Genomic DNA, 27530 nt, shown 5'->3' with positions numbered 1-27530 from the left:
AGTATTCTCCCTCTCCCTGCTGGTCCCTTCTCCTGCATCATCGGAGAGCCCTACCTCTGCTCTGCGCTCCGATGTCAGTTCCCTGACACCGTACTTCTCATAACTCTGGGGAAATGCTTTCAATTTGAATGGCGGCACAACACTTCACTTCCTACTGCTTCACAATCTGCCACTGTTGCCACCTCATTTGGGGGGCCCCGACTGCATGGGCCTTGGACAGAGTCCCCACAATCTGGCCCTCACACTGGTCCAGTGACAGAGTATGCTGTGAGACTGAAATGTTCCCTGCTTTTTTATTTTATTTTAATGAATATATTGCCAGTTCTGAGATCAGATTTACAGCTATTTATTATCTGGAGTAGACTGGCTTCTTTCTCCTGTGTAGAATATAGAAGGAAATCACTGGCAGAACAAATTTCCGGATGTCTGTGTGCTCACAAATGCCATTTTGGGAATGTTCACTGTTAATAATGGAAGAGCTCTGCTCACACACATCCCTTCACATACATCAGTGGAGCACCCTAGCACTGGTGGGCAGAACTAGACTTTGTGGCCCCAGCGATTCATCCACATGTTATTTCAACCTGTGGAGGGGTTTGTGTGTAGGCCCCTCCAGTGTAGATATATATAAATTAGTTGGCAGAGTTGTGCCCAAGATAAACTGATTTCAAAAAGCATTACTGATAGGTTTTCAGCCACTGCTAGTCTTGTGCTTTGCATTAACAGGCAGTAAGTGGCGGGGGGGGGGGGGGAGACACAAGAAGCAAAGTTGGGAAGTTTGTGGGGAGGGGGAATAGCAGCTTGATGTCATTGGTGATTTCCCTCTCCTCCATGTGATTTGGCCTGTCTCCAATTCTGTCCCACAAGAGTCCATTAGGGAAAAGCTCACTTGATTAATTTCACCCCTGCTATTAACATGCCATGAACGTGTCTGGTGATTAAAGAGCTGTGTGGCTAAATCTACCAGGTGAATTTGAAGTGGTTTATAATTGAATCGTGGCTGTTTGATTTTGTCATTTGTCCCTGTCAAAAGTGTGCTATGAAAATGATGACAGCTCAAGCTTAGTTTGGTATAGGAAGGTCAGGAATCATGCTGCCAGGATCAGAGGCCCTGTGTCTTTGAATACCAGTAAGTGGGGAACAGCAGTGGGTGCAAGCTATTGCGCACATGTTTTGCTGGTGAGCTTTCCATAGATTCACTACTGTGGGAAACAGTATGCTGAATTAGATATGCCTTTGGTCTGATGCAGGAAGGTCCTTATGCTCATAGAATAGTAGCTCTTATGGCCTATGCTTGAAGCAACAGCGACATTAATAAAGAAGGTTGAAATTGAGGTTTGGTCTTAATATGAGGTGATAGCATGTGCCACTTTATTCTGCAGCAAGGGTAATCACATTGTTAATCAATAAATCTCCTTTACTGGCACAGAAAAAGTGCATTGTGTACATGGATCAGAATCACATTGTTAATCCTCCCTTATGTAAAAACCTCCTTTGTAAGCAAGGAGAGGGCTGGACTAACACTTTTGCTCTGAGATGCCTGTTGTTTTATTTGTACAACCGTTGGTTTTGATTTGTTTCAATATAGAGAAGTGGTAAAGTCCATTCTACCACCTCAGGTCTCAGTATGCTAATTTGGCTGCTTATTTAACCCAGGCGATCATCCGCCATCCCGATTGTGCAAATTATCTGTCGCCAACAGTTGTGTGAACTTTCAAATGGTATCTTTGCCCAAGTTTTGTGAATTGCAAACTCTAAGTGGTTTACTCAGAGGCGTGCCTAGGGGTTGGCGGAAACAAGCCCCTGCTTGGGAGTGCAGGTCCACCCCCCCCCAATCACTTAGCAGACTATGGAGTGCATGAGGCATATGTGTGTGGCATCACAACGCTGCTACTGTGGTGAGATCAAATGCAGGAGAAGCTTCCCATCCTTCTTACACCACAACACAAAGCTGCATGAATTTTTTTTGCCCTTCCTCAATGTTATGTACTGAGTTGAATAAGATCCAAAAGGCAGCAGTCTGATTGGTCCTAGAACAAGAGGGTCCAGAATGCAGCAGTCTGATTGGTCCACAGGAGCCACCCAATCCAGCTGCAGGTGGAAGTGAATCCGCAACCTGATTGGCCTACAGGTGAACCCTGGAATTAGCCAATCACGTGGGGCCCATTGTGTAAATAATGTATATAAAGCAGACATTCTGGGGGAACTTCCATTCCTCCTCACCACTATGAGCTGAATAAAGAGCATGAAATCCACTCTTGACTCCGAGTATATTTCACTCAACTTGCTTTCACTCCAGATGCTTTGAGTACCTTTCTAATGTGGCTATTGCAGAAAATTGATTTCATCCCTTTTGGAGGGGTGCTGATACAGCTTCTTGCCAAAGGTGCAAGGGACCCTAGGCACACCTCTGGGTTTGCTTTCTGGTGCTGGAAAATTTACAAATAGTAAACAAAACATACTTTGTGAAAGAAGTGGTTGAAGGTTACTGTTTGTTCTAAGTACAAGCACTAAGCATTTTAAGATGTTCATATTGTGGCCTTTCAAAATGGTACTTTAATCTTCCATTGATTAGAAAAGACTGGGAGTAAAAGATAAAAGAAGCATATGGAAAATGGCAGAGAACATTCTCTGCCTGTCATGAGCATGAAATTTACACGTCCCAAACATCAATATCCCAGTCAACAGTTATTATGCTATATTTAGATTTTTAGCCCTTTCTCCATCTCTCAGAGCGTATCCTTAAAACATACAAAAGATAACATTTCATCCTAATCTTTTCCCCTTCTTCACAAGTTTAGCCCTTCTTGCTTGCGTCTCTAGAAACTATTTGGAATGAAAAGAGTTTACAATGGTTCTGGAAAAAATATGCAGGATTGAGCATCTGCCCATGGTGAAATACATTTTTTTTCCAGATGAAAGGACACACAGGATGAATCCTACCAACTCCAGTTAATTTTTTTTAAAAAAAAAATAATTTAGAAATATTTCTGTAGAAGAAGAGAAGAAGAGTTTGGATTTGATATCCCGCTTTATCACTACCCGAAAGAGTCTCAAAGTGGCTAACATTCTCCTTTCCCTTCCTCCCCCACAACAAACACTCTGTGAGGTGAGTGGGGCTGAGAGACTTCAGAGAAGTTTGACTAGCTCAAGGTCACCCAGCAGCTGCATGTGGAGGAGCGGGGAAGTGAACCCGGTTCACCAGATTATGAGTCTACTGCTCTTAACCACTACACCACACTGATTACTTAAACACAAAACTCTCTTAAGAGGTATAAAAATGTACTGTGAACACCAGTGTTCCATCTACAGAAATCGACCAGGCCCACAGTTACATACTGTTGAGTACTGGATAACAGGATAGTGTTCTCTTTTACGCCTGATGGCAGCAGATGAATTATGTTGAGAGCAGGACAGGCTGTGTGGCACACACAGCTCTGCCCTTCAACAGAAAAGTGCAGCCAGGGTGTCAGGATATATATCCAGTCAATGAACATTTGCCGACTGAGGCAGTTGCTTCATTCTGCCTAATGATGGGACTGACCCTGGAAGCACTGCTGGAGATGTCTCTATCCCAGACCTTGGAGAGCCACAGCCAGGCTGTACAGCAGCACAGGGCAGAAAGATAAAAAATACTGACTGCTCAGTGATGCAAGTATGTTTTGGGAAGCTTTTAATGTTTGATGTATTACAGTATTTTAATATTTTTTTGGAAGCCACCCAGAGTGGCTGGGGAAGCCCAGCCAGATGGGCAGGGTATAAATAATAAATTATTATTATTATTATTATTATTATTATTATTATTATTATTATTATCTGACTACAGGTAGGTAGCCGTGTTGGTCTGCCGTAGTCGAAACAAAATTAAAAAAATTCTTCCAGTAGCACCTTAGAGACCAACTAAGTTTGTTATTGGTATGAGCTTTCGTGTGCATGCACACTTCTTCAGATACAAACGAAATTTCTGAAGAAGTGTGCATGCACACGAAAGCTCATACCAGTAACAAACCTAGTTGGTCTCTAAGGTGCTACTGGAAGGAATTTTTTTAGCACTCTGACTGTTACGGTAACATAATAGTCAATATAGCTTATGCCCCTTTTTCTGGAGTTCTGTCTATAATGGTAGCCATTAACAAATGGCAGCATTTCAGGTTTATTAAACGGAGGCCTGAATGTCTTTTTTCCAAGCTGCCTAGAATGTAGCTGGAAGCTGTATGTACCTCGAGGGATGAGAATTATAATCATTTCCATCTCTCATTAAGGGTCCATTGTCCATTGCTCGCTGCTTGTGGTGGCTGCAAAAAGCCCTTTCATCCATCTAAATACACGCAGCATGCTCCAGCCTAGATGCATGTAATGTTAACATGGCCAGGGCCAGTGTTTCTCATGACTATTTATTTATTTATTAGAAACTGTCATTCATCCTTATTGATCATTCCCAGGGCAATTTACAAAGGGCAATGACTCGCTTACTCATACACTCTTTGGCAGTGGTCTACAAATGCTTCAGTTCTGACTAACACACACAGCAATGGCATTTAGATATTACTTTCTTGTTGTGTGGATTATGGGCACAGATATTTACCACCACCACCACGAAAACCCTGGCAGTGAGTGATCAGACTTCAAGAGTTGGTTCTCCCCATCCTGTGGTGATTGGGATCAGGCCAGGTGTTATCCATCATCTATCTATCTATCTATCTAGCTATCTAGCTATCTAGCTATCTAGCTATCTAGCTATCATCTATCTATCTAGCTAGCTATCATCTATCTATCTATCATCTATCTATCTATCTATCTATCTATCTATCATCTATCTATCATCTATCTATCTATCTATATCTATCTATCTATCATCTATCTATCTATCTATCTATCTATCTATCATCTATCTCTCTATCTCTCTCTATCAATATATCTATCTATCTATCTATCTATCTATCTATCTATCTATCTATCATCTATCTATCATCTCTCTCTCTCTCTATCATTATATCTGTCTGTCTATCTATCTATCTATCTATCTAATCTATCTATCATCTATCTATCATCTATCTATCTATCTATCTATCTCTATCTATATCTATCTATCTATCATCTATCTATCTATCATCTATCTATATCATCTATCTATCTATATCATCTATCTATCTATCATCTATCTATCTATCTATCTATCTATCTATCTATCTATCTATCTATATCTATCTATCTATCTATCATCTATCTATTATCTATCAATCATCTATCTATCTATCTATCAATTATCTATCTATCTATCTATCATCTATCTATCTATCATCTATCTATCTATCATCTATCTATCATCTATCTATCTATCTATATCCATCATCTATCTATCTATCATCTATCTATCATCTATCTATCTAATATTGCACTGTTGACATCCGTCTATCTTGAGAGACAATGGAGTGCACCTCTGGGAATGAAGTCAAACGGCTGCGTTAGCTGCACTGAAGTCACCTCTCCACGTCGCAAAACTGGGTAGTGTGTATGTTGGTCCTGGGTTGCCTAGATGGCAAGACCCTCCTCTCGGCCTCACTGATGTGGTCCAAAGGAAAGCAGAGCAATATGTCTGGCGCCAGCTTGGCTTAGGAGTTGTCAGAAGGAGGCGTGTGAGGTGCCATCCAACCATCTTAGGGACTCCACTCTGGATTTGTGTGGGGTTTGTGTAGCCTTTTCTTCTCTTGAAGATATCCCACAAGGCAGCGGAGGTTTAAGGTTAGAGTTTTCCTTCTCCTAGATGGGCTACCTTTCTAGGTTGCTCTTTTTGAAAAGGCCGAGAGCAAAGTGCCTTTTTGAGGTTGAAATTTACCTTTTTGGTTGAGCATTTACTTGCCATTGCATAGTTCCTTTTTGGACCAACCAGAAGAAGAGTCACGAATCAGAGATTGAAATCTGGTTATCTCGTTGTTGGAGTTCCATCAGAATTGCACCAGCAACAAGTATAGAGAGTTATTCTCTTGGACTTATTGCAGGAATATTTGGACTGTTTGGCTTTCAGATATTGAGTTGTGTATGTCATTCTTATTTTGGCACTGTACAGATCATTTAAAACTAAGCATTAGAAGGTGTTGTACATTACTGTCAATGGATTTTTGTAAACCACATACAGAGTTATTTAGTTTGCTCAAGGGAAAAGGCTCCAAGTCTTACTGGGTCCCAAGCCTTTGGACGCATCAAAAGTAGCTCTTCTGATCTGGCTTATTTAGGTCCCCACTGGTCGGTTTTCCAATGGGAACTAAATGCCTGCCTTGAACACTCTACCAGCTAAGGAGACACCAAAAGCCTAACAGAAAGGCATAAGAGGCAGGGACGTAGGAAGGGGGGTGCAGGGGGTGCGCTTCGCCCGGGGTGTCATCCCTGAGGGGGTGACAAAATGGCACTCCGCGGAGGGCAGCACTTACCGTGGGTCATGGCCTGTAGCGGGCCCAAACTACGCGTCTTTCCTAGGATTGACACGGTGGCTCAGGGTCCCACGCCACCCGAAACAGCACTGTGGGGCTTGCGTCCGCCAGGCAGACTCTGTGGGCAGCTCACCGCGGCACCCCTCTGGGCGGATCGCCCCACCCCCACCGCTCTGGGTGCGAGAGCAGCTAGCTACGCCCCAATAAGAAGGCTCCTTTGGGATAGGGTGGGGTACAAATTTAAGAGAGAAAGAAACCTTAAAGATTTCCAGAGTCTGCTAAAGAGGGTTAGACATTTGTTTGTGTTGTTGTTTTGCTTTCCTTAATGACAGCCAACCCTTAATGTCAGCCAGTGAAATTAATTGGTGGTGAAAAGCTCTTTCAGTGGCTGGAGAACAAAATGGGGGGGGGGTTGTCTTTAGATTGCAGCATGATTGCAGCCCAGGGTATTTCTGAGTGGCTGGTTTCACATTTAATCTTGGGGTGGGGGTGAGGAGAAAGAGTGTGTGAAGAATGAGACAACAATTAGGTAAAACCTGCCAGTCTGTGATGCTGGTACAGTTTTTCTTTCATCTTGTACCATTATGATAGCTAAAGGTCAGGATATTAAATGCCAAGAACAGCCCCCTACCTAGCTGATCTGTGTTCATCCTGGGATTGCGTCTTCGAGACTGCATTGGCAATCATAAAATTTTAAAGAGCTACGGTAAATCTCTTTGCAAATATTGCCTTTGTTTTTACAGTAAAGCAGCAGATGAAATGCAGGAGGCTTGTGTATTGTTTGGAGCCTGTTAACCCTTAACAGAGCATCATGATTTATCCTCCAATGCTTGGTGCCCTCATGCCTTTATAATAGCCTTTATAACAAGAGGAAGCAGTGCTGGAAGGGTTAAAATCAGATCACAAGCCATTAGCCAAATTTAGTTCCCATCACCACCGGATGAGTAATTGAATTGTTCTCGAGTCAAAACATTTATCTGAAGCCCTCTGGTTGCAGCTGTCTAACATGCCAGTTTGACATTGTACAGAGTCGTCTTTCCAAGGCTCAATTCCATTCATGCGGCAGTTGATCAGAAATTATAATCATGTGGCAAACAGGAAGTGTAGCTTCTCTAAGCAATGAAACCAAATAAATGGAAAATTAGAGATATCAATTCATCATTACTGTGTCTCTGTCTGGATTATAACTGGCAGCTAGGGAGCCCTTGTTTAAGCTATGCCTGATGCTTCCGCCTACAGAAAGCATCAGGAATCTGTGGCCCAACAAATGCTGCTAGGCTCCCCTTTGTTAGCCCCAGCAAACATGGTCATTGGTCTGGGATGCAACATATGTGACTCTTACCATTGTACATCAGGCTGCATTCCATTTGCACAGAAGTCGGAGCTTTGTACACCAATACACTCAAATATACTCATTTCTCCATCCTGGCTAGTAAGAGGCATCATCACCCTTCAAATGTTGCTGAACTACAACTCCCATTGGCCCCAGCAAGCATGGCCAATGGTCAGGGATGATGGGAGTCGTAGCAATTTCCCAGCCCCAAGCTCTAGTGCTATGGCAAAATTTGATATGGATTTCTTAGGATCTACTACTACCATGTTGAAGGTTGTTTCATTTTCTGCTTGAGGGATAACAAACCATATAAGGTGCACTTATAACCTGTCTCACTGGTAACCAAAAATCCAGACTGGGAAAACTCCCTAAAACTAAAGAAGCATGTGGCCTCTCATTCAAGAATGCCTCAAAGCTCCAGGTACCAAAAGAACAAGTTCCTTAAGCCTTAGCAGCTACACAAAGCCAGGTTCCCTTGCACGAAATCTAGACTTACACAATCAGAAGCAACTCATTTTATTAGCCAGTAGTGTTTTTTAAATGGAACTTTTTGTTTAGAGAGATGAGAGGGAAACACACCTTTTTGAGGTGGGACTTAGAAAAATAATAACCTACTTTTGTATTAGGATGTTTTCTTCCCATATTCCATGGTAGGGCACCTCAGTCATCAATATACCGTATTTTTTGCTCTATAAGACACACTTTTTCCCTCCTAAAAAGTAAGGGGAAATGTGTGTGCGTCTTATGGAGCGAATGCTGGCTGTTCAGCTATCCCAGAAGCCAGAATAGCGAGACGGATTGCTGCGCAGCAATCCCTCTTGTTGTTCTGGCTTCTGGGATTCAGAATTTGTTTTCTTGTTTTCTGCCTCCAAAAACTAGGTGCGCCTTATGGTCTGGTGTGTCTTACAGAGCAAAAATACGGTAATTGTAAGAAGCTTTTGTGCACTTTTTATCCCAGTACTATGAGCACTACTGTAGCTATTCATTCACTCATCCATTCAAATAGTTTTTGTTGGATTTTCAATTGCAAGTATAAGTCTTACAAAGACAGCATATGTTATAGAAATAAAAACAATGTAAAAACACACAACAGACTAGAACAACGATGCGTGCAACCACAAAACCGGAGTAGAATACCCCAAAGCTTGAAACTAAGTAGGAAGAAAAAGTGTTGTCCCATTCAAGAAAGATTACAACACATTATTCTGTGTGGTGTTATTTCCTGGAAGAATCAGAGCTCTCGAAAGTGAAAACTGAGTGACCAGAGGATTTAGTTATGTCTGCCTTCTCACAAAACTTATGAAAGGGAACCCAGCCACTTCAAAAATTATCCCTTTTTGAGGTGCCTCAGATAACTCTAGCATGATAGGTAAGATGCTCAGAAAGCACAATTGACCAGATCCTGTCATAATTTAAAGCCTGCCCCAGTCTTTCAGCATAATGCAATCTCAGGGCATACTGTTGCAAGAAGCAAAGCTACTAGTCATTTAGGGATTTAGATCACCTCCAAGCGATAGTAGAGCAAGGCCTGGATCTGGGTGGAGAGGCTGGCCACTGATGTCAGATAGTGTGGCAAAACCCAGGAGTTTTCCACGTTTGTGACTCCACCACATATGAAAGAGAGATCGCCATTCTCCACATCCCTCCCAGCCTAATGTAGATATCAAGGGGTTAATCTGGTGCTGTACCTATGCATTGTGTCAAGTATTGAAGGGAACACATCACAAACAACAATAATGTTGACTCCTTAAAAATCAACACTCAGGGCTGTTCCTCATTATTTATTCATCTGTTCTCTTTAAAATGTTTGCTCATCAAGTATAGCTATTGGCTTCCTTGTCTAGCCTTGCAATGGTCACAAATTCAGTACTGTACAATACCCTGCTTCACTTTTGTTGCTATTCCTCATTTTAATTAGCTAGCATAAACATCTTCCCCACCCCAACATTTGCTTTTTTAGCGGCTCCTGTCTAATCTTGGAACAAGCCAGTCTCATAAATTTCAAAGCTGTTTGACTTAGCTGATTTCAAATCAGAATCAGCCCTTTTTTTTGGGGGGGGGGAGTGGAATTGTGTCATGTTATAATTTGTCACAGCTGACTGTGCTACACATGTGGAGGGAGTTGTAAATTTTGATGTAGTGCAGCTGTACAAATGGTTATGCAAGTGTCAGATTTTAACTGGAGGGCTGAGTATTCTTGTGTCTCATTCTGGCTGAGTGTTAGATTATGCTGCAGTGGCATATAGTATTCTAAAACTCAATTGTTTGAGACTTTATATATGCACAGAGTAGGTATGAATATATTCATTATATAGACAAGTTTATTTATTTAATAAATTCCTATACCTCCTTTGACATTTCACATAAAATACAATAGATTTTTTATAAAAAAAACTTGTAGGAAAACCATTTCATAATACAATCCTATATTATTATTACTAACAATCCAATATAAAAAATGGAGCATAAAATAGTAACCAAGACCTGGCCACACAATCAGATGTTGTTGTTGTTGCTGTTTAGTCGTTTAGTCGTGTCCGACTCTTCATGACCCCATGGACCAGAGCACGCCAGATACCCAGTCACAATTATTTTCTGCAAGCCAAGGTTTATCCAGGGATGGGTCCTGCCAACATTGCTTGGGATAGCATTTCACAATTGTGGGGCCACCACTGAAAAGCCAGAGCCCATGTGCTTGCCAGCTGCATATGGAAAAGTAAACCTATTCATGTGTAGATTTTGCATATAATGGCTTAGTTCAGACATCATGTCAAACCATGAATAAGGAATGTTAAATATGGCTGTTTTCATAAGTGCTAGTATTGTTTTAATCATTTTAATTATTATTCTGCACTGTATCAGTGATTCATTGTGTACACATTATTGTACACTGCCCTCACATTTTATGAGATGTCAGTAAATAAATACCTTTATAAATATTACATATATGAGCCTTAGGCTGACATACTCCTTGTTGTGTATTGAGTCAAAGGATTTTATATCTGTATTATTATTGTCTGTATTTGCATTAGGGTAAAGTAACTGCCTTTTGGTTCCAGAGGGTACAGCTACTATTGGTTCATTTAAGCTGCTGTACTTGGATCCTCTGTCTTATTGGTTTCCTCCAAAAGGCAGGACTGTGATTGCCTGATATTGTTCCCTCCAAAATGTATCCTTTCTAGCTAGTTCCCTGTCCCTATAAATGTAGCTCTCCCCTCCTCAGTTCTCAGTCTTGTTTGCTTTAATAAAGAAGTGTTACTACAGAACTGTCTCCAGCGTATTATGTCAAGAGAGCTGAAATCACAAGCCCCACGTCACAACACTCCTTGCCTTCTCCATCCCCCCCTGTGCTGAGAAACCTGGAAGAGGGCATGGCTGGCTAGAACCCTGAACAGAAACAGGTTACATTTTGCACTTTTATTTGTTGTTGTATTGATTACTGAATTCAGCTGTCTGAGAATCTTAGCTGTCATTTAAAAAAAAGGGAAAAAAGGGGGGGAGGAGGAAGTTCCTGTCTGCTATATTATCAAAGACAAACTTGTGTGTATGTTGGCTGATGAAATATCAGGAGGTTAGTAGGTGGGCACTGCCAGGACAGCCCATCATTCTTTCCCAATGATGTAAAATCGAGTAGTTTGTATTTTTAGTCTACCCTACTCCATAAATCACTGAAGCATTTAGAGAAATTTAAGTGAAACAATTAATTTTAAAGTGATGCAAATGAATCATAGTGTACTTTCTCTAAATGTCAGGCAATAGTATGAACACTGCAGTTCTGATGCAGGGAAAATGAGTTAGCTTTACAGAGCAGAACTGAAGGAGCAGGGGGTATAGCTCAGTGGTAGAGCATTTGACTGCAGATCAAGAGGTCCCTGGTTCAAATCCAAGTGCCCCCTTTTTTAATGGAAATAAAAGCAATGCTCTGTTTATTTGAAATATCTGAAGCATGCTAATTTTGATCATTGCAAATGCAGTTTTAGGTTCACGTTATTTTCTTCTTAGAGACACACATAAGCACTGTTGCATTAACGGTCACTGTTGCCTTTCCTTTCTGTTAAGCTATGAATATTTAAAGTATAAATTCAGAACCATTTCTGATGTTTGCTGAGAAGTTCCACCCTGCTGGTTAAAGACATCTTCTATTTTCAGGCGCTGAAATCGCTTTACCCTATGTGCATATGCCCCAACTGTGAAATGTACCAGCTGGGACCTATACAATCAGTGACTACGGTATCATATGAGCACTGATCCAGACTATATATTCTACAGCGTTTATTTCTGCTTACATGTAAAATTGGTTGGTTAAGAAATTGAACTGCAGCCTTCTCATATTAATTCTTACAAGACTGGCTGATGAAGAATTGATCAAGACCGGCGATATTTGGTGACAGATTATGTATATGTTGAACTTTTGAATTATTCTACTGCAACTGGTGAAAAAGATTTAGAGACTTTGGTTGTAATTTCTGATCATTTGTATTAGTTTATAGTGTTTAGTGCCATTGTTATTGGCCATCGTGTTGTGTTATATTTGTTGTGTATTGAGTCAAAGGATTTTATATCTGTATTATTATTGTCTGTATTTGCATTAGGGTAAAGTAACTGCCTTTTGGTTCCAGAGGGTACAGCTACTATTGGTTCATTTAAGCTGCTGTATTTGGATCCTCTGTCTTATTGGTTTCTTCCAAAAGGCAGGACTGTGATTGCCTGATATTGTTCCCTCCAAAATGTATCCTTTCTAGCTAGTTCCCTGTCCCTATAAATGTAGCTCTCCCCTCCTCAGTTCTCAGTCTTGTTTGCTTTAATAAAGAAGTGTTACTACAGAACTGTCTCCAGCATATTATGTCAAGAGAGCTGAAATCACAAACCCCGCGTCACAACAATATTGTTCTGCCTATCTTTTTTACCAGCTGGGACCTATACAATCAGGACCTATACTTCCATAGTATTGCAGTCGCGCTGATCCCAAGTAAACGGGCATTTTTATGTCATGTGTGTGCATAATAAACGGATCAGCACATTTTTGGACTCCCCTGCGCGGCATGGCTGCCACGGGGAGCTTCCAAACCTCCTCCTGCACCACAGCTGGACCGTAAGCAAAGCTCCCCGGACGGAATAAGGGCCGCCTTGTGGTGCCGGGGCAGGCGGGCGGGCCTACTCCCGCGAAACAGGTAAGAGGTGAGCCCGGGCCCCGGAGACGCTCCTCCGCGAGCCGGGCCCGCGCCGATGACGTCATCGGGCGCCGCCTCTCGCCGTCGCAGCCGGGGTGGGAAAAACAAACAGAGAACTCGGCGGTGCGTCAGGTAAACAACAGGCACGCGCTGGTCCGTTGCTCCCCTCTGAGGGGCGCGGGGCCTTCGCTGCGATGGCCTGTACCATTTTCGGCGGGGGAGCGGGGTGGGGTGGGGAAGGAAAGGCGGAGAAACTAGCGGGGTCGGGCGGGGAGGTAGCTGCTGCCTCCCCTCGCTCCAGCCGCGACTTCCCCCCTCCCGAATCCGCCCGTTCGGACCGCGTTCCCGCCTCTTCTCTCCAGAGCCCTGAGAGGAGCCGCTCGAGCCGGGTGGCCTCGGGTGAGGCGACTTTCCGGCGGCTCGCTCCCTTTTTGCCGTGCGGCTCCTCGGGCGCTTTCGCGAGGCTGCCGTTTCCTCACGGCTTCTTCCCTTATCTGGAAATACGCGCACAGCTTCCCACGGTTCTAATCCCGCCCAGGAGACATCAACAGGGGGGCGACCCCTGTACGTGCTTCTTCGAAGTGTTGTTGGGCTCCCAACTTTCGTCAGCCCAGCCCGGTGGTCAAGGGATGAAGAGAGTCGTAGTCCCACCGCGTAGAGGGCCACAAGGGTCCCACAATTGCCTTGTTGTAGCCCCAAGTGGCTTTGGGACTGCAGCCTAAGACAGTGCTGGATTTACGTACAGTATAAGCTAAACAAGCTATAGCTTAGGGTCCCACTCTCTTACCCCCCCATATACTTCATCTTAACTGTATTTCAGTTCAGCAGTTACTTTGAGATATATATATATATATATATATATATATATATATATATATATATATATTTGTGTGTGCGTGCGGGCGCAAATGGCTTTAGTAGGTCCATAAATTACCATATAGCATATATTCAACACAAAAAATAGCGACAATTTGTTGTTGACAAAGGACAGCTGGACATATAAAGGGCCCCATTATCTTCAGCAGCTTAGGGCCTCATCAAACCTAAATCCGGCCCTGGCCTAAGAATACAACCATAGTGTAGGCGCATGACCTAGGGCAGGGGTGGCCAACTCCCAAGAGACTGCGAACTACTCACAGGGTTAAAAACTGGCAGTGATCTACCCCCTTTTTGGGGGTTCAGGTCAAAGTTGTTGAGTTTTTCCAGGGAGGAGGTAAAATGTTGAGCTTTTTTTTAGGGGAGCCACAGTTGTTCAGCTTCTTTGGGGGGAGCCAATGATCTACCAGTGATCTACTGGTAGTTCACAATCTACCTGTTCGACATGCCTGACCTAGGGGTAAGGTTCAGGGAAGGGCCTTCTGAGTAAACATGCATAGCATTGCGCCAGTACCCCACCCTGTCGTACAGTTAAACATGTCACGTCTTTTCAGTGTGTACAAAGCACCCGTCCCTTTTTATCCCCCCTGCCGTATACATGAAATTTCTAATGCTTGTTGGGGGAAAAACCCCAACTTTTCACCCATGAGTGTGCATTGAAAATATGAGGGCAAATTATGAATTATTTTATCACTGTTTCAAGTCTTTTGATTGTGGAGATATCAGGATGATTATTCATCTGTGTTCTTGTGTATATAGTATTGCTGGCATCGTTTAAATTAGTATACACAAAAATGCATTGAGCATGTGGGAAATCCTCTTTTAATGACAGTGAGTTCAACAGAAGTGGTTAATGGGATGTTAAGTGCTTTAGTGCTTTGCTTTGTTGTGATTTTATGGATTTTCTTCTGCATGATCTAAGAAGCTTGAAACCCTCCATTGGAATGGAAAGGTGCGGTAAAAATATGGAAATGAATAATTGATATCTAATCAGTTTTAAGGCTGCAAACCTGTAACCTCTTGCCTATGAGTAAATCCTATTGAACTCAGTAGGACTTACTTCTGAAGGAACTTGCCTGGTTTCTATCCATCACTCAAAGCCAAACTATGGCATGGCACAAATGTGAGTGTTCTCACAAAGCCGCTTTACTACTCTCTGATCCTTTTTGGTGCCACACTGAGCTAAGCCAAGGTTTGACTTAGCATGTCATCTGAACCTGGGCTCATGGTTAAGTTCCCTTCAGGCTAACCACAAGCTATAACCAAGAACAGACAAAATGTTGGTATAGCATGATGTGCAAACCAGGCTCTTGAGTATGCATCTTAGAGTTGGTTCAGAAATAACTGTGTCAGCACACAATCTTGGTAATTGTGTTGTGAGATTTCTTAATAAGTAGTGACTTGAGAAATGCTACCAGTGAGTGAGATTTGGTGGCTGCATATACCACATCTACCTGAAGGTGGCCCATGCATATTAACAGTGCTACCAGCAGCAGCCTCACATGTACTCAAGATGATTGTATAGGTATTGACTATAGAGTGTATTTCTTATACAGTGTCTTTGTCTCTACCTTCTCTATCTTCACTTTCCACACCTTTTCTCTTGTTCTTTATGCTTTGTTACCTGTCAACTTGTTATACTTGTGATACTTTATAACACTATTCCAGTCTATACTGCATTCATATTTCTTAACTCACACATTCTCAAAGGGTACAGTTATGACCCACCAGAACCTGGTAGGAATCTTGTGTACGAGTCACCATCTTGGTAGTGCTCAGGACTAGCACACTGAATACTGGTAACTTTGTCATAGGACTGGCTCCAAAACAAAAGGTTTTTTTTACACAATAAATACTTTTCTTACTACATCATTGCCTATAATTTTCAATGGGTTCCTGTAAAATTTTAGTATTTAGGCTTTGTCCTTTTTGAAATGCTGTTTTATTTTGGTGCATTATTAATATAAACTCTACCTATCAAATCTCTTTATCTATTTTTCTCTTATACCAGCAAGGATTCATTGCTTTTTATAAAAAGTTCCAATGACCATGTGCTTTGAAAGTGTTTTAAATAGAGTTTTAAATTACCAACAGTAATAATTTGAGTGCTCAGCAATAGGAAGGTTATATCCCTTCTGGGTATGATATGGAGACAATATACAATACATTGTTATTGACAAGGATACGTAGAACATTATACGAATACTAAAATATGGTTGGGATTCATACATGCACAAACCCATATGGCCCCTGAGAAGCAGTTCCATTCTGTCTAATGCCAGATAGCATCAACAGGGCAACAAACAATATCAACATAGTACTTGGCTGTCTGTGGCATAACTAGGACATAGTTGTTATAAATTGGAAATAAGCAACAGTATAATGTAACAAACAACCTTACTATGTGACTATGAAATCTAAAGTGTAGCATGCATCCTTACAGAACATTTTCCAAGGTCTCAATTCATGGTTTCATATCTAACCCATTTGTAGTGTTTGGGTTAAACATACTTTAATTTTGTTTATCATTTTGTATATTTGTAAGCTGGTTTCAATTTCTGCTTGCCAAAAGTGATTGAAAACAAATCCATGGGTGCTCATTTTTCAGTGCTGAACTGTAAATTAATTACATAGAGCCACCCTTTTGCATTTCTCAAGAATTTCAGCTCAATTTTTGGTTTCCCTGTGCTTAAAAAAGTTCCAAAGTCAGTTTTTCCCTTTTTTATAACTCTGCTCCTATATTGTCCGTTTTAACTATCAATTTGCTTCCCTTGTCCTGTCTGCTTCTCTTATTTCTTTTCTACATTCAGATTAGCTATTTGCTGTTCACATAGGTACACATATGTAATAGTTATAGTCATGAGAAGTACCATTTCTAATGCGTAGATATCATGTTCAGGGCAGAAAAACAAATATGTACCTAGTAATATGAGAGCGTGCTTTTTGCTGCTCATAACTGTATAAACATTTCTAATTATCTTAATTAGAGTAATAAACAGCATGTAGCAATGTCTAAAACCATCTTATTGATTTGTATACTGTACTAAGTGCCCTGTGCTTTGTAAAACCAGCTTGCTAGAGAATACAGTTTTCTTGTGCTTCTGAATTTGGTTAATTCCTCTAATCATTACATTAGAGTCTGGTATAATGACAAAACATGAACAGATGCCATAGCTGCTTTAAAATATTGTGAATCAAAGAATAAAGGCATGGGGATATACTGACAGCAATTCCTTTCTTTGTTTTTAGATCCATTTAACAAAATCATGTTGTCTGATAATCAACAGCCAGTGGATTTGTTTTCATGGAATGAGTAGTATCGTTATTTTAACTCTAAATGGGTCTGGTTTTGTATCATCCATATTTACATAGAAGAAGGTAATAGCAAAGAAAACTGATCTAATTGTGGATGGGAAACACTGTTCATGCACTATGTCCTTGCCTTGGAAGACTGTCACCAAGACTTTCAAACTTGAGTATGTATGATGTGCGTGTTAGTTTATGCCTTATTAAAAACAACTATATTGTTCTTTCATACTACCTTAGAAAATAGAAAAAAGAATGCAGTACTGTATTGATTAGAAGATAATGAAAAAACAACAAGCTCAGTAATGGTGTGCAATTTTTAATTTACTGTGTGAAGAGTAATAAATACATGTTTTGTACAATCATGAAAAACTGCTTTCTATCACAACTGGTGTTGGTGAATTTTATTTTATGTTTTCTTCAGTGTGAAGGTATTTGAATATGAATGGTAGTCTTTTGTTTGCTGTGAGAAGTCTCTGATTCAGAATGTTAATGGATTTTTTAGCTATTAAGATGTAATTATATACCTGGAGTATTTAAGTATGAAGTTGAAAAATCTCCATGAACAATCTCAAAAGAATATTTATAATGCACTACTTGTAAATTGACTGACTTTCTTGTAATTTACCAGAAGTGCTGATATGAGTGCAGCCCTAATGTGAAAAGTACATTAATCCCTGGAGTTACATTGTATGTATTAAATTATTGCTCTCTTGAGGTATGAGACACGTGAGGCCATTTAGCTTTCAGTCATGCTTGTTACTTAGATTCATAGCACAATAATAAGCAATGCCATTCTGAGATGAGAAATTAGACATGATACATTTCACTTCTTGAAAACGGAAAAGCAATAATACTTTCAACTTTTCTGTAGGTTTGTAGCAATAAGATCATGTTAGTGCTGCTATATTGTTGAGGCTTCTTATATTCAATTGACATGATATTGCACTCTCTTTCACTTTTTGTTCCCCATTTTTTATGCAGATGATTTTTCCTTTTATTTTTCTTCACTGAATTCATTCTTCTGCAGATTGCATGGTTGGTATATATCACATGAATAGCAAAATTTAATATCTATTCTTTAAATATTTATTATTTAGCAATAACCTTCAGTGTGGGCTGGTTCCATTTTTATAGCTCTTGTTTAACTTGACACCTGACAGTTGATTGCTTTCTTCTTCACAGGGTAAAATAGAAGTTGTTATGGTTCCATTCGTCATATAAAGAACACATTATTTGATGTAATAGCTGTTTGTGAAAACTGGAAAACGTAGCATACTGGCGATTGGGAATATAATTTAAGAAAAAACAAGGATTACAAAAGAGAAGTGACTGTGGCTGTATAGAAGTCTGGCATATGAAGATGGAGCTTGACATTACCAAAGATGATTTGCCCTTAATGGCAAATACTAGCCACATGCTGGTAAAGCATTATGTGTTGGATCTGGATGTGGACTTTAAAAGCCATGTAATTGGTGGCACTATAGTTCTGTTCTTTGACACTGACAGCAGTTGCAGAAAAGGAGACAGTGAACAGGTGGAAGAAGCTTGTCATTCTCAGTCAGATGGAACCTGCTGTATTCAGGCACCTGAAGCCTGCTACGTTCCTGTGCCAAATGCAAGTGCTTGCTCAACTAAAAGTGGATGTAATGATTTTGCTGTCTGTGGTAAAGGTGAAAATGATACTTCTGATAAAAACGGTAGTCATGGCAACAAGGAACTGGCTTCTGGGATTTCTAGTTCAAAGAACTGCTGTGACATTGAGATTCATGGGAGTGAAGATTTTTTGCTGGTCCTGGACTGCTGTGATTTATCTGTGTTAAAGGTCGAAGAGGTAGATGTTGCTGTAGTTCCAGGCATTGAGAAATTTACCAGCTCTGCCAAGTTATTGGATGCTTCCAAAGATCCAAGGGATCTTAGAAATCAGATTGTGCACGAACTTGTGACATTACCTGCAGATTATTGGAAGGATCAGCTTCAGTTTTACAGACTGTGCAGCCAGGCACCTGCTTGTGGAGAGCTTCTGTTTGTTACTGGCACTTGGAGCTTGGAGATCAGGAAAGCAGGTGTCCAGCTGTCAAAAGACTTCCCTCGTGCCATAAGGATATGTTACAAAACAAAGCCAGAAGGAAAATCACTGAGCTGGACTACAGACCAATGTGACAGGTATGCAACAGTTTTTGTTGTTCTGCTATACTTGTGTTCTGTGCCGGATGGGGCAGAGTTGAATTATAAATAACAATCTCATTTTGAGGCTGAATTCAGACAGACTGGTAACAAAGCAGGCAGAGTTCAGTGCTCATGAAAGTGTAGCAGGATTATATCACTTTAAGTCTGGAACAAGTGAATGCATTTCTTTGAGTCTAAATATTTAAATCAGGGAACAATTGATTGGTGCATTTTGGATAAAAGGTATTGGAGAGAAACATATTCTGTAAAGCATTTTCACTTTACTATATATTTTTTTTAATTAGCTAGAGTTAAGAGTTCATATAACAAATCCTTTTGTAGTGAAGGCAAAATATGTTTTGTTAATAGTAAGTTAAAATGTTCTGGATGTGGTAGCTTTGTAAATTTCTTTAACGTGAAAAAAAAACAACTTACTCTAATTTGAATCTGAACATGGCTTAGCAGAAGCCAAACAGCAATTTTATCTTTCTATGCATATATAAACAATATAATATTAACATTAATAATATAATATATTATTTAGTAGTACTAAAAGCCTAAAGCTGTAAAAATCTGAAATATTTAAGAATTTAAACAGTTTAAATATATGTAGCATATCATTTTCCTGGACCACACACCTTGTCTACTTCTCTGTTGTCATTTGGCTCACCTTATCTAATGACAGCTTTTGGGCTCTTGGCTGTTTTGTCAATCTAATGTAGATTACAAGAGACAAGCCTTTTATTTGTGTATTTTTTCATCCCTTGACACCTGGGCTATTAAATAAATGTTTGTTTATGTAGAAAAAAATCCTTTATTAAGAGTGCAACTGGGCAAGCCCAAGGGAAATCTATGACCATATTTTTAAAAGGATACATGCATGTAGGATAAGCACTGGGGGAAGGGCAAGCTTAATCTCCTCTCCTGGGGCCATTTTCCTAATTCCTATTCTCCTGAAGCTGCTATTTGCCCTGGGACAAAACATATAAGCACCTGTATGTTTTGTCCCATGGACAAGCAGCAACTTCAGAAAAGGATGGGGCAATTTAGCTTGGAAAAATTGTATAAGAAAAAGAGTTAATGCCCCTTTCTTCAGCTGTGATCCAAATTGCTTCCCTGTGGTTGCCCTTGCCATTTTGAAAACCCATGGAGAGATAACTCATGAGTCCTACTGTCTAGTTTGACTATACAGTAGTACCTCGGGTTATAGACACTTCAGGTTACAGACTCTGTTAACCCAGAAATAGTACCTCAGGTTAAGAACTTTGCTTCAGGATGAGAACAGAAATTGTGTGGCGGCGGCAGCGGGAGGCCCCATTAGCTAAAGTGGTACCTCAGGTTAAGAACAGTTTCAGGTTAAGAACGGACCTCCAGAACGAATTAAGTTCTTAACCCGAGGTACCACTGTAACATGTAAATGAGCATACTATAGTGGTAACTTCATTTACTGATAAGTTCTATGCTAGGAAGCACTTATCTCTTCTGAGATGTGCTCAGTACTACCCACATATACTTTGTGGCAAGCTGGGGTTGTCCTGGAATTCTAAGTGGAACAGATTGTTAGAGACCTCTGTTATGACTTGCTCCCTTTTTATTAAAAAATCCTATGCTAATATTGGCCAGTAGTGTTTCTGCAATAACAAGAGAGAAAAGTTTCCTTTCTCCTAGACTGTGCTTGTATTAGTTCTCTGAATTATGCCACAGTACACAGTGAAATAAACTGTCCTCAAATCTGTATTTTGCCTATAAAGCTCAGAGTGCAACTTACACATGTGGCTGTGATCACCTATCTGCACACTGTAACTATATTTTCATTGCCTTCTTTCTGGTTCCTTCCATGTCAGTGGGGGTTAACCACTTTGTCCCTGTCTGAACTGCCAAGCACCTCAAGCTTGGATGTACGGAGGAGACAAGCACTACTTTGTTCCATTCTCATACTCCTGTTGCTGGAGTAAGAAATGGTGTATTCTGCCCACTACTTTTACATCCTCCCTTACCGATTATGAGTTGCTACAGCTAATAGTGAAGTCTCTCTCTCTCTCTCTCTCTCTGTGTGTGTGTGTCTGTGTGTGGCAGAAACTCAGAAAAATCTTTGTAAATAGTGATGTGAGTCCCTTGCCTGTTAAAGTGAGTTGCTGTTGCGTGAGAGTGAAACTTTTTACAGTAATGCTTTCAACATACGTTGTTTTTAAGTCACATCCAATGATTCTTGCCCAGTTGCCCAGTGAATTTCTGCATATGCATTGGATTTTTTCTTCTCTCCTCTGCTGCTCTCAATGCATCCTCAAAGCCCGTTCTAAAGGGTCCTCAAATCTTTCATAGAGGATTTAGGGGGTGCATGGAGAGCTGCAGTGAGGAGGAGAGGAAGACACAGGGTGAAATTCAGCTTCACACTAAGGAGATCATGCTGTCAGCGAAAGGATTTTTTGACTGCCTGACATAAGAATTTCCTCTCTTCTGCTGCCTGCTGTACTCTGCTCTGTAGTTTTTCCTGAGCTTCCCAAACAGATTTGGGGATGGTGGGGGGCATACAGGGAAGAAAGTGGGGGAGTCCCATTATGCTACTAGGACTAGTGCAGCTTAGTTGAATCTGGCCCAAAGTCCTGTGGCACAAGCGCACAAATCCATTTATATGATATTGGATGTCACCTATTGTTTTTACAATAAAGCTCCCACTTAGGTACCACTAAAGTATCAGTCATATGCATTTTTATTGTTTTGGGAGGCATTGTGGCTGAAAAGTGGTTAAATTAAAGCCAACAACCATAAAGGCAACAACATGGTAAATTATTTTTAAAGCAGCAATAACAATAATTAATTATATACATTTGGATGAGTATATTTCAAACTATTGCTGTGTACACACTCCATGGAATTTTTCCACTAGGACCTGGGGATGATTCAAAAGTTTGTATATCTGGAGCCACTTTAAGGATTTTCTAGCACAGAGGGTCTGCCAAACTAGAAATTAATGTTGTACTGTGTGGGAATGTATTAATATGTGGTCCCTGAAGTGTTGTTTTAAACAAAGACTAGGCTGGTTTTCCTTTGCATTGTAAAGTTTCCTTTGAGTTCCGCCACTTCATATTTCTGGAAGAAGCTCACATGACTGAATGAACTTCCATTAAATGAAAATACAGGCACATAGAAAACTTGCATACCAATAGGGGCTCTTTTAATGTGGATTTGTGAGGGCGATCTAGGAAGATACAGAAGTAGCATTGTACATAGCAAAATCATAAAGTTATATCATAACACTTTTTGACTCTGGTAGGATAATAGGGTGAAGTCTGCTGGAGTAAAGCTCGTTGATGTGGGTTTTCCAGGAAAAAAACTGAATTAGGGTAATCTGCATAAGTTAATTTGCATGGGAAAATTTTCAGTTTGGCATTGGAACCTTTTCTGAGGGTGATTTAATCCAGCATGTTTATTTTACATGTGTTTAGTAAAAGTTAAAAGCAATGAAACTGCCAAGCTTGCTTAATATGGCATTTGCGGTTGGCATCCATTCATAATTGCTAATGAATAGGTATTAGCAGAAAAATAAAGCTCTGGAAAGTTTTCTGCCCTGCATCACTGGTAAAGTTGGTAAGTTGTTTGACTGTATGGTTTTTTGGGACCCCCAGCACTGGCAGGAAATGTGCAAAGCACAGTTTTGTTTTTGTTCATCTGCTCCTGGACTGCATTTACTGCTGCTCTCCATACAAGGAGAGGAGAGCTGCAGGATATTCCCTGAAAGACCAACCCCAATTGATTTGCAATCACTGGTCTTGAGGCCAAGACTTCTAAGTGGGGTGGGGGAGATAAATTTCTGGGCTGACGTGACTGTTATTATTTATTAAATTTATATACTGCCCTTCATCACAAGAACCCAAGGCAGTTCACAGAATAAAAACAAGGTAAAAACACAAGTAAACAGAAAAAACCCCCAATAACCACCCTTCCCAGAAACACATTTAAAAGGCTGTAGAATATTAATCAGCCAAAGGCTTGGTTGGAGAGTAACATTTTTGACTGGCGCCTACAAATATAAAATGAAGGTGCCAGGTGAACCTCCCTGGGGAAAGCATTCCACAAATGGGGAGCCACTGCAGAAAAGGCCCATGCTTGCGTTGCCACCCTCTGGACCTCACATGGAGGAGGCACATGAGGAAGGGCCTCAGATGATGAATGCAGAGTCTGGGACTGTTTTATGGGCATAAGCTTCTTATGGGCAGAGGCTATCCTTGAGATCCTGAGCCATTTAAGGATTTTTAGGTCAAAACCAGCACTTTGAATTGGGCCTGGAAACTAATTGGCAGTCAGTGCAGTTGGGCCAGGTTCGGTGTAATATGTTCAAACCGTCTTCCCCAGTGCTGCTGAGTTCTGCACCAGCTGAAGCTTCCAAACCATCTTCAGAGGCAGCCCTACATATAATGTGTTGCAGTAATCAAACCTAGAGGTCACTAGAGCGTTAGGCTATCCATGTCCAGATAGGGGCACAGCTGGGCCAAAAGCCAAAGCTGATGGAAGGCACTCCAGGCCACTGAGGCCACCTGCGCCTCAAGCTACACCAGATGAGTGAAGAGTACTCCCAAGCTACATACCCGCTCCTTCAGAGGAATTGTAACCCCATCAAGAGCAGGCAACCTCCCATCCATTCGGGCTAGGGAACCACCCTCTAACAGTGCCTCAGTTTTATCTGGATTGAGCTTCAGTTTGTTTTCCATCTTTTTGGTTTTTCTGGAGTATTTGTACTTTGTGTTAGGCTAATGAGACAGATTGGGGATACTGTTGGTGTACTGCCCACTCTACTGCCCAACCGTCTCCCTACCTGAGCTGACACATATAATCTCTGACATTGCATTAAGAGGTCCCAAGACTGTTAATGTCAACCATCACACAGAGGGGCTGTTTGGGACTTCATGGTCACCGTGACAACCATGGAGCTGTCTAAACATGTTATTGGGTAACTTACCCAGGCACTCTGAGGTCCTTCTCTGGATCCCTCTTCTGAGGGAGACTTGGAGGTTGGTAATAAGGGAGAGGGCCTTTTCAGTTGTTGTCTCCTACCTATGGAATGTCCTAGCCAGTGAAGTCTAATGCCTTTGTTGACATATTTTCAGTGCCGGGTAAATACCTAGCTTTTTTCACAGACTTCTGATGGACTGGGATGATTTTGGCCTACTGTTAGTATGCTGCCAAAGCTTCTTATGGCTGTTATGAGGTGTGAGTGTAATGAATTGTAGGCGATGTTTGAAAATGTTAATGTTTTATATGATTTTGAAACAAGATGCTGCATATTTATGTTTTTAAAGGTAGGTTGCTTGGAGACCTTTTAGTTAACAAGTGACTTAACAAGTCTAATATTTCTGTTCCATGAATTAACAGTTCATTAAATCACTGCCTAATGTAGTGTAGTCTGGTGAATAGGTGGACGTTTCCCACTAGAGTTTGTGAGGATTTAAAAAAGAGAAGCGTGGCAGTCAGTTCCATAAAGGCATTCTTATGAATATTTTTAGCTCTAGCGTTAAAGTCTCTCTGTGTGGAAGGATAACAGCATGCGTCAGGTAACAGGTGGTCTGGCTGTGCTTCCTCTCCCTTCAGTGAATATCATGATAAAAGAGTGGGCCCTGCTGGGCTACTGCAGTAAAAGTCTTGAGAGGACAGAAATAAAAGGTCACTGGGCCGTGCAGCTTCCTAACTATTTCATTTAAAATTTTGTACTTAATATGCGGAAGTTTGAAAATTTGAATAGACTTTCTGTATCTCTGGAAAGAAGTGTGACCAGAATAAATTAATTAGATTGTAAACTACTCATTTCAGAGAATTAACAACATTCTAGCTGTCATGTGTACAAAAACCGAATCCTGTGTCTGGTCTGTTAGTCAACCACGCTTCGTTTAATCCAGGCTGGCATGCTGATGAGAAATCTGAATCCAGACTAGTGCCATACAGGTGGACCTATGCTGATAGAAAGGTGGCAAAACCTGCCCCAGTTCAGACCATGAAATGGCCAGAGGCTAGGACAGGGTTAGCTTCCATTCCAAACAACTCCTTGAATACAACCTTTGTCTATTTTCTACATATGTGAGTGGCTGCCATTCACTAGTGTGGGGAAAGCAAAGCGCTGGACTTGGGAAACCAGTGTGGACCCAGCCTGCCTTCCCTCACTAATACAGTACTGGGTGACCTGACCCTCAGTGACAGGGATTCTGCAGGCAGCTGCAGTGTCACTGTGTGTGGACTGCCCTGATAGTCATTGTGCTCCCTGGAGAACTGCGCTACAGCAGCCAGACCATCCTTTCACACAGCCAGTCAAACCTGCCTTAATAGCAGGCATTTTCTTGTTATAAAATATTTGATCAATTTATGGATATTTCCATAATATCTGTGACATTCGATCATATATATCTGATATTTGATCAATTCGTGGATATTTCCGTACTATGACATGATTCTAAGTAGTGAAAAGGTGTTCTTCTTTTGTAGCAAATATGTCTTGTGTTTCTGTCCTGCCTTATGGTTGCCAAGAAATGAAAGAGCAACCCAGACGTTATTTAAATTGCATTTAAAGATGCATTAAAAAAATATCCAGTGTTTTTATTATTTCTTCTGAGGACAGAAGGAGACAAGATGCACTGTGGGTATTGATACTTTTAATTTCCATTCCTACTGGGAACTTGGTTTTCTGCAGTTACGGTGTACATTACTTCACTCTTATCTTTTTTTCTTCCCTATAGGCCATGTGTTTATACAGCGGGGTCTCCAATAAACAACAGGGCCCTTTTTCCATGCCAAGAACCGCCTGTTGCCATGTCAACATGGCAAGCTACAGTCCGAGCAGATGCATGCTTTGTTGTTTTAATGAGTGGTGAAAATGTAGCGGAACCAACAGGATCTGAAGAAGGTACAGCATGTATTTGCCATCTGAATGTATGCTGCAAAATGACATTTAATAAGTGTTTTATATCAGAACAGAGCTTCTGCCACATACAGTAGTCCTTTAAAATTCCCAGGCTCTCCTTTTTAATTAACCTTGCTTTGACTCCGCCTCTTTCTGGTGCCCATTGCATTCTACTTTCTTTTACATGTCTCATTCCTTTATTGGTCTGTTTCTTCTGGTTATGCCTTCATTCCTGGTTAATCCCTTTCTCTCTTTGCAAAGTCTTGGACTTTCAGGAGTTAGTAATTTTGTAGATGTCACAAACGCATTACTATCCTTTTACTTAGCTGAAGAGACTAATAACAATAATATCTTCATGTATCAGAACAATTCATAAGATATTGAAATCCTGATCTAAAATGTTTGTGACTGTGTTTACTTGTGATATTGGAATGATGTTCTTACATCGTGGATGAAATCAGAGTGATATATTAATTAATAATATAGTGATCAGACTATTTATATTATTTCATTTGATAATTTTTCAGTACTGCTTGATTGTAAGAATAAGCCTCAAAGTGGTTTACAGAAAGTATTGGTGTAGAACTGGGGAGATGTAGGTTTGAATCCTCACTACTAAAGCTCACTGGGTAACTTGGGACACTCATGGTCTTTCAGCCTAACCTACCTAAAAGGGTTACTGCAAGGATAAATTGGGGAAGGAACCATGAAAAAAATGTGCCAAATAAGTAAATGTGCAAAATATTCTTATACAGTGGTACCTTGGGTTACATACGCTTCAGGTTACATATGCTTCAGGTTACAGACTCCGCTAACCCAGAAATAGTACCTCGGGTTAAGAACTTTGCTTCAGGATGAGAACAGAAATCGTGCTCGGCAGCAGGAGGCCCCATTAGCTAAAGTGGTGCTTCAGGTTAAGAACGGACCTCCGGAACGAATTAAGTACTTAACCCGAGGTACCACTGTAGTGGATACTGCACTGGGCCTGCCTAAAGGCATTTTTTTTTGGTTGGGTTGGCAGATCTTTGGACTGAAATATATTTTGAAATATATTTTGTTTTAGCAAATCTTTTAGAAATGTGCAAGGCTCATTTCTGCTTTTCCATTTTGGTGTAGGCATTGAACCAGTTTGCCTGACTTTAAAATTCAATCCAAATGCCTTGATCATTGCTGCGGGGAGGGGTGACGGTTAGGCTATAGTGGACCAGCTATCTGCTGGCATCTTTAGGCTTCCACTGGAGTGGGGTAGGGGCTCCAGCAGCTGTGCAGGCACCCAATACAGCTGTGGAAAGCTTAATGTATGGAACATTACTGCTGACAATATTGCCAGTGGTAGCCACCATAGGGCATTAAAACAAAAG

The 27530-nt window shown here is 40.9% G+C and overlaps 1 protein-coding gene across 17 annotated transcripts in view; it reads left to right on the top strand.

Moving 5' to 3' along the window:
- Positions 1-12654: 12654 nt before the first annotated feature.
- Positions 12655-27530, top strand: part of AOPEP (aminopeptidase O (putative)) — a 184490-nt gene continuing 169614 nt past the window's right edge. For 6 of the 17 annotated variants that reach the window (XM_083576773.1, XM_083576785.1, XM_083576781.1 and 3 more), the window contains exons 1-4: positions 13298-14760; positions 17058-17186; positions 18300-19280; positions 26006-26172. In XM_083576773.1, the coding sequence (XP_083432899.1) occupies positions 18472-19280; positions 26006-26172 (976 nt within the window). In that variant the 5' untranslated portion in view covers positions 13298-14760; positions 17058-17186; positions 18300-18471. Of the gene's footprint in view, positions 13076-13297; positions 14761-17057; positions 17296-18103; positions 18157-18299; positions 19281-26005; positions 26173-27530 lie in introns of those variants that run through there. The other 11 variants (XM_083576774.1, XM_083576770.1, XM_083576782.1 and 8 more) reach the window with 7 other exon arrangements.

Source organism: Podarcis filfolensis, assembly GCF_964270895.1.
Source record: "Podarcis filfolensis genome assembly, chromosome: 11".
NCBI lineage: Eukaryota > Metazoa > Chordata > Lepidosauria > Squamata > Lacertidae > Podarcis > Podarcis filfolensis.
This window is presented reverse-complemented; position numbering and strand designations above follow the sequence as displayed.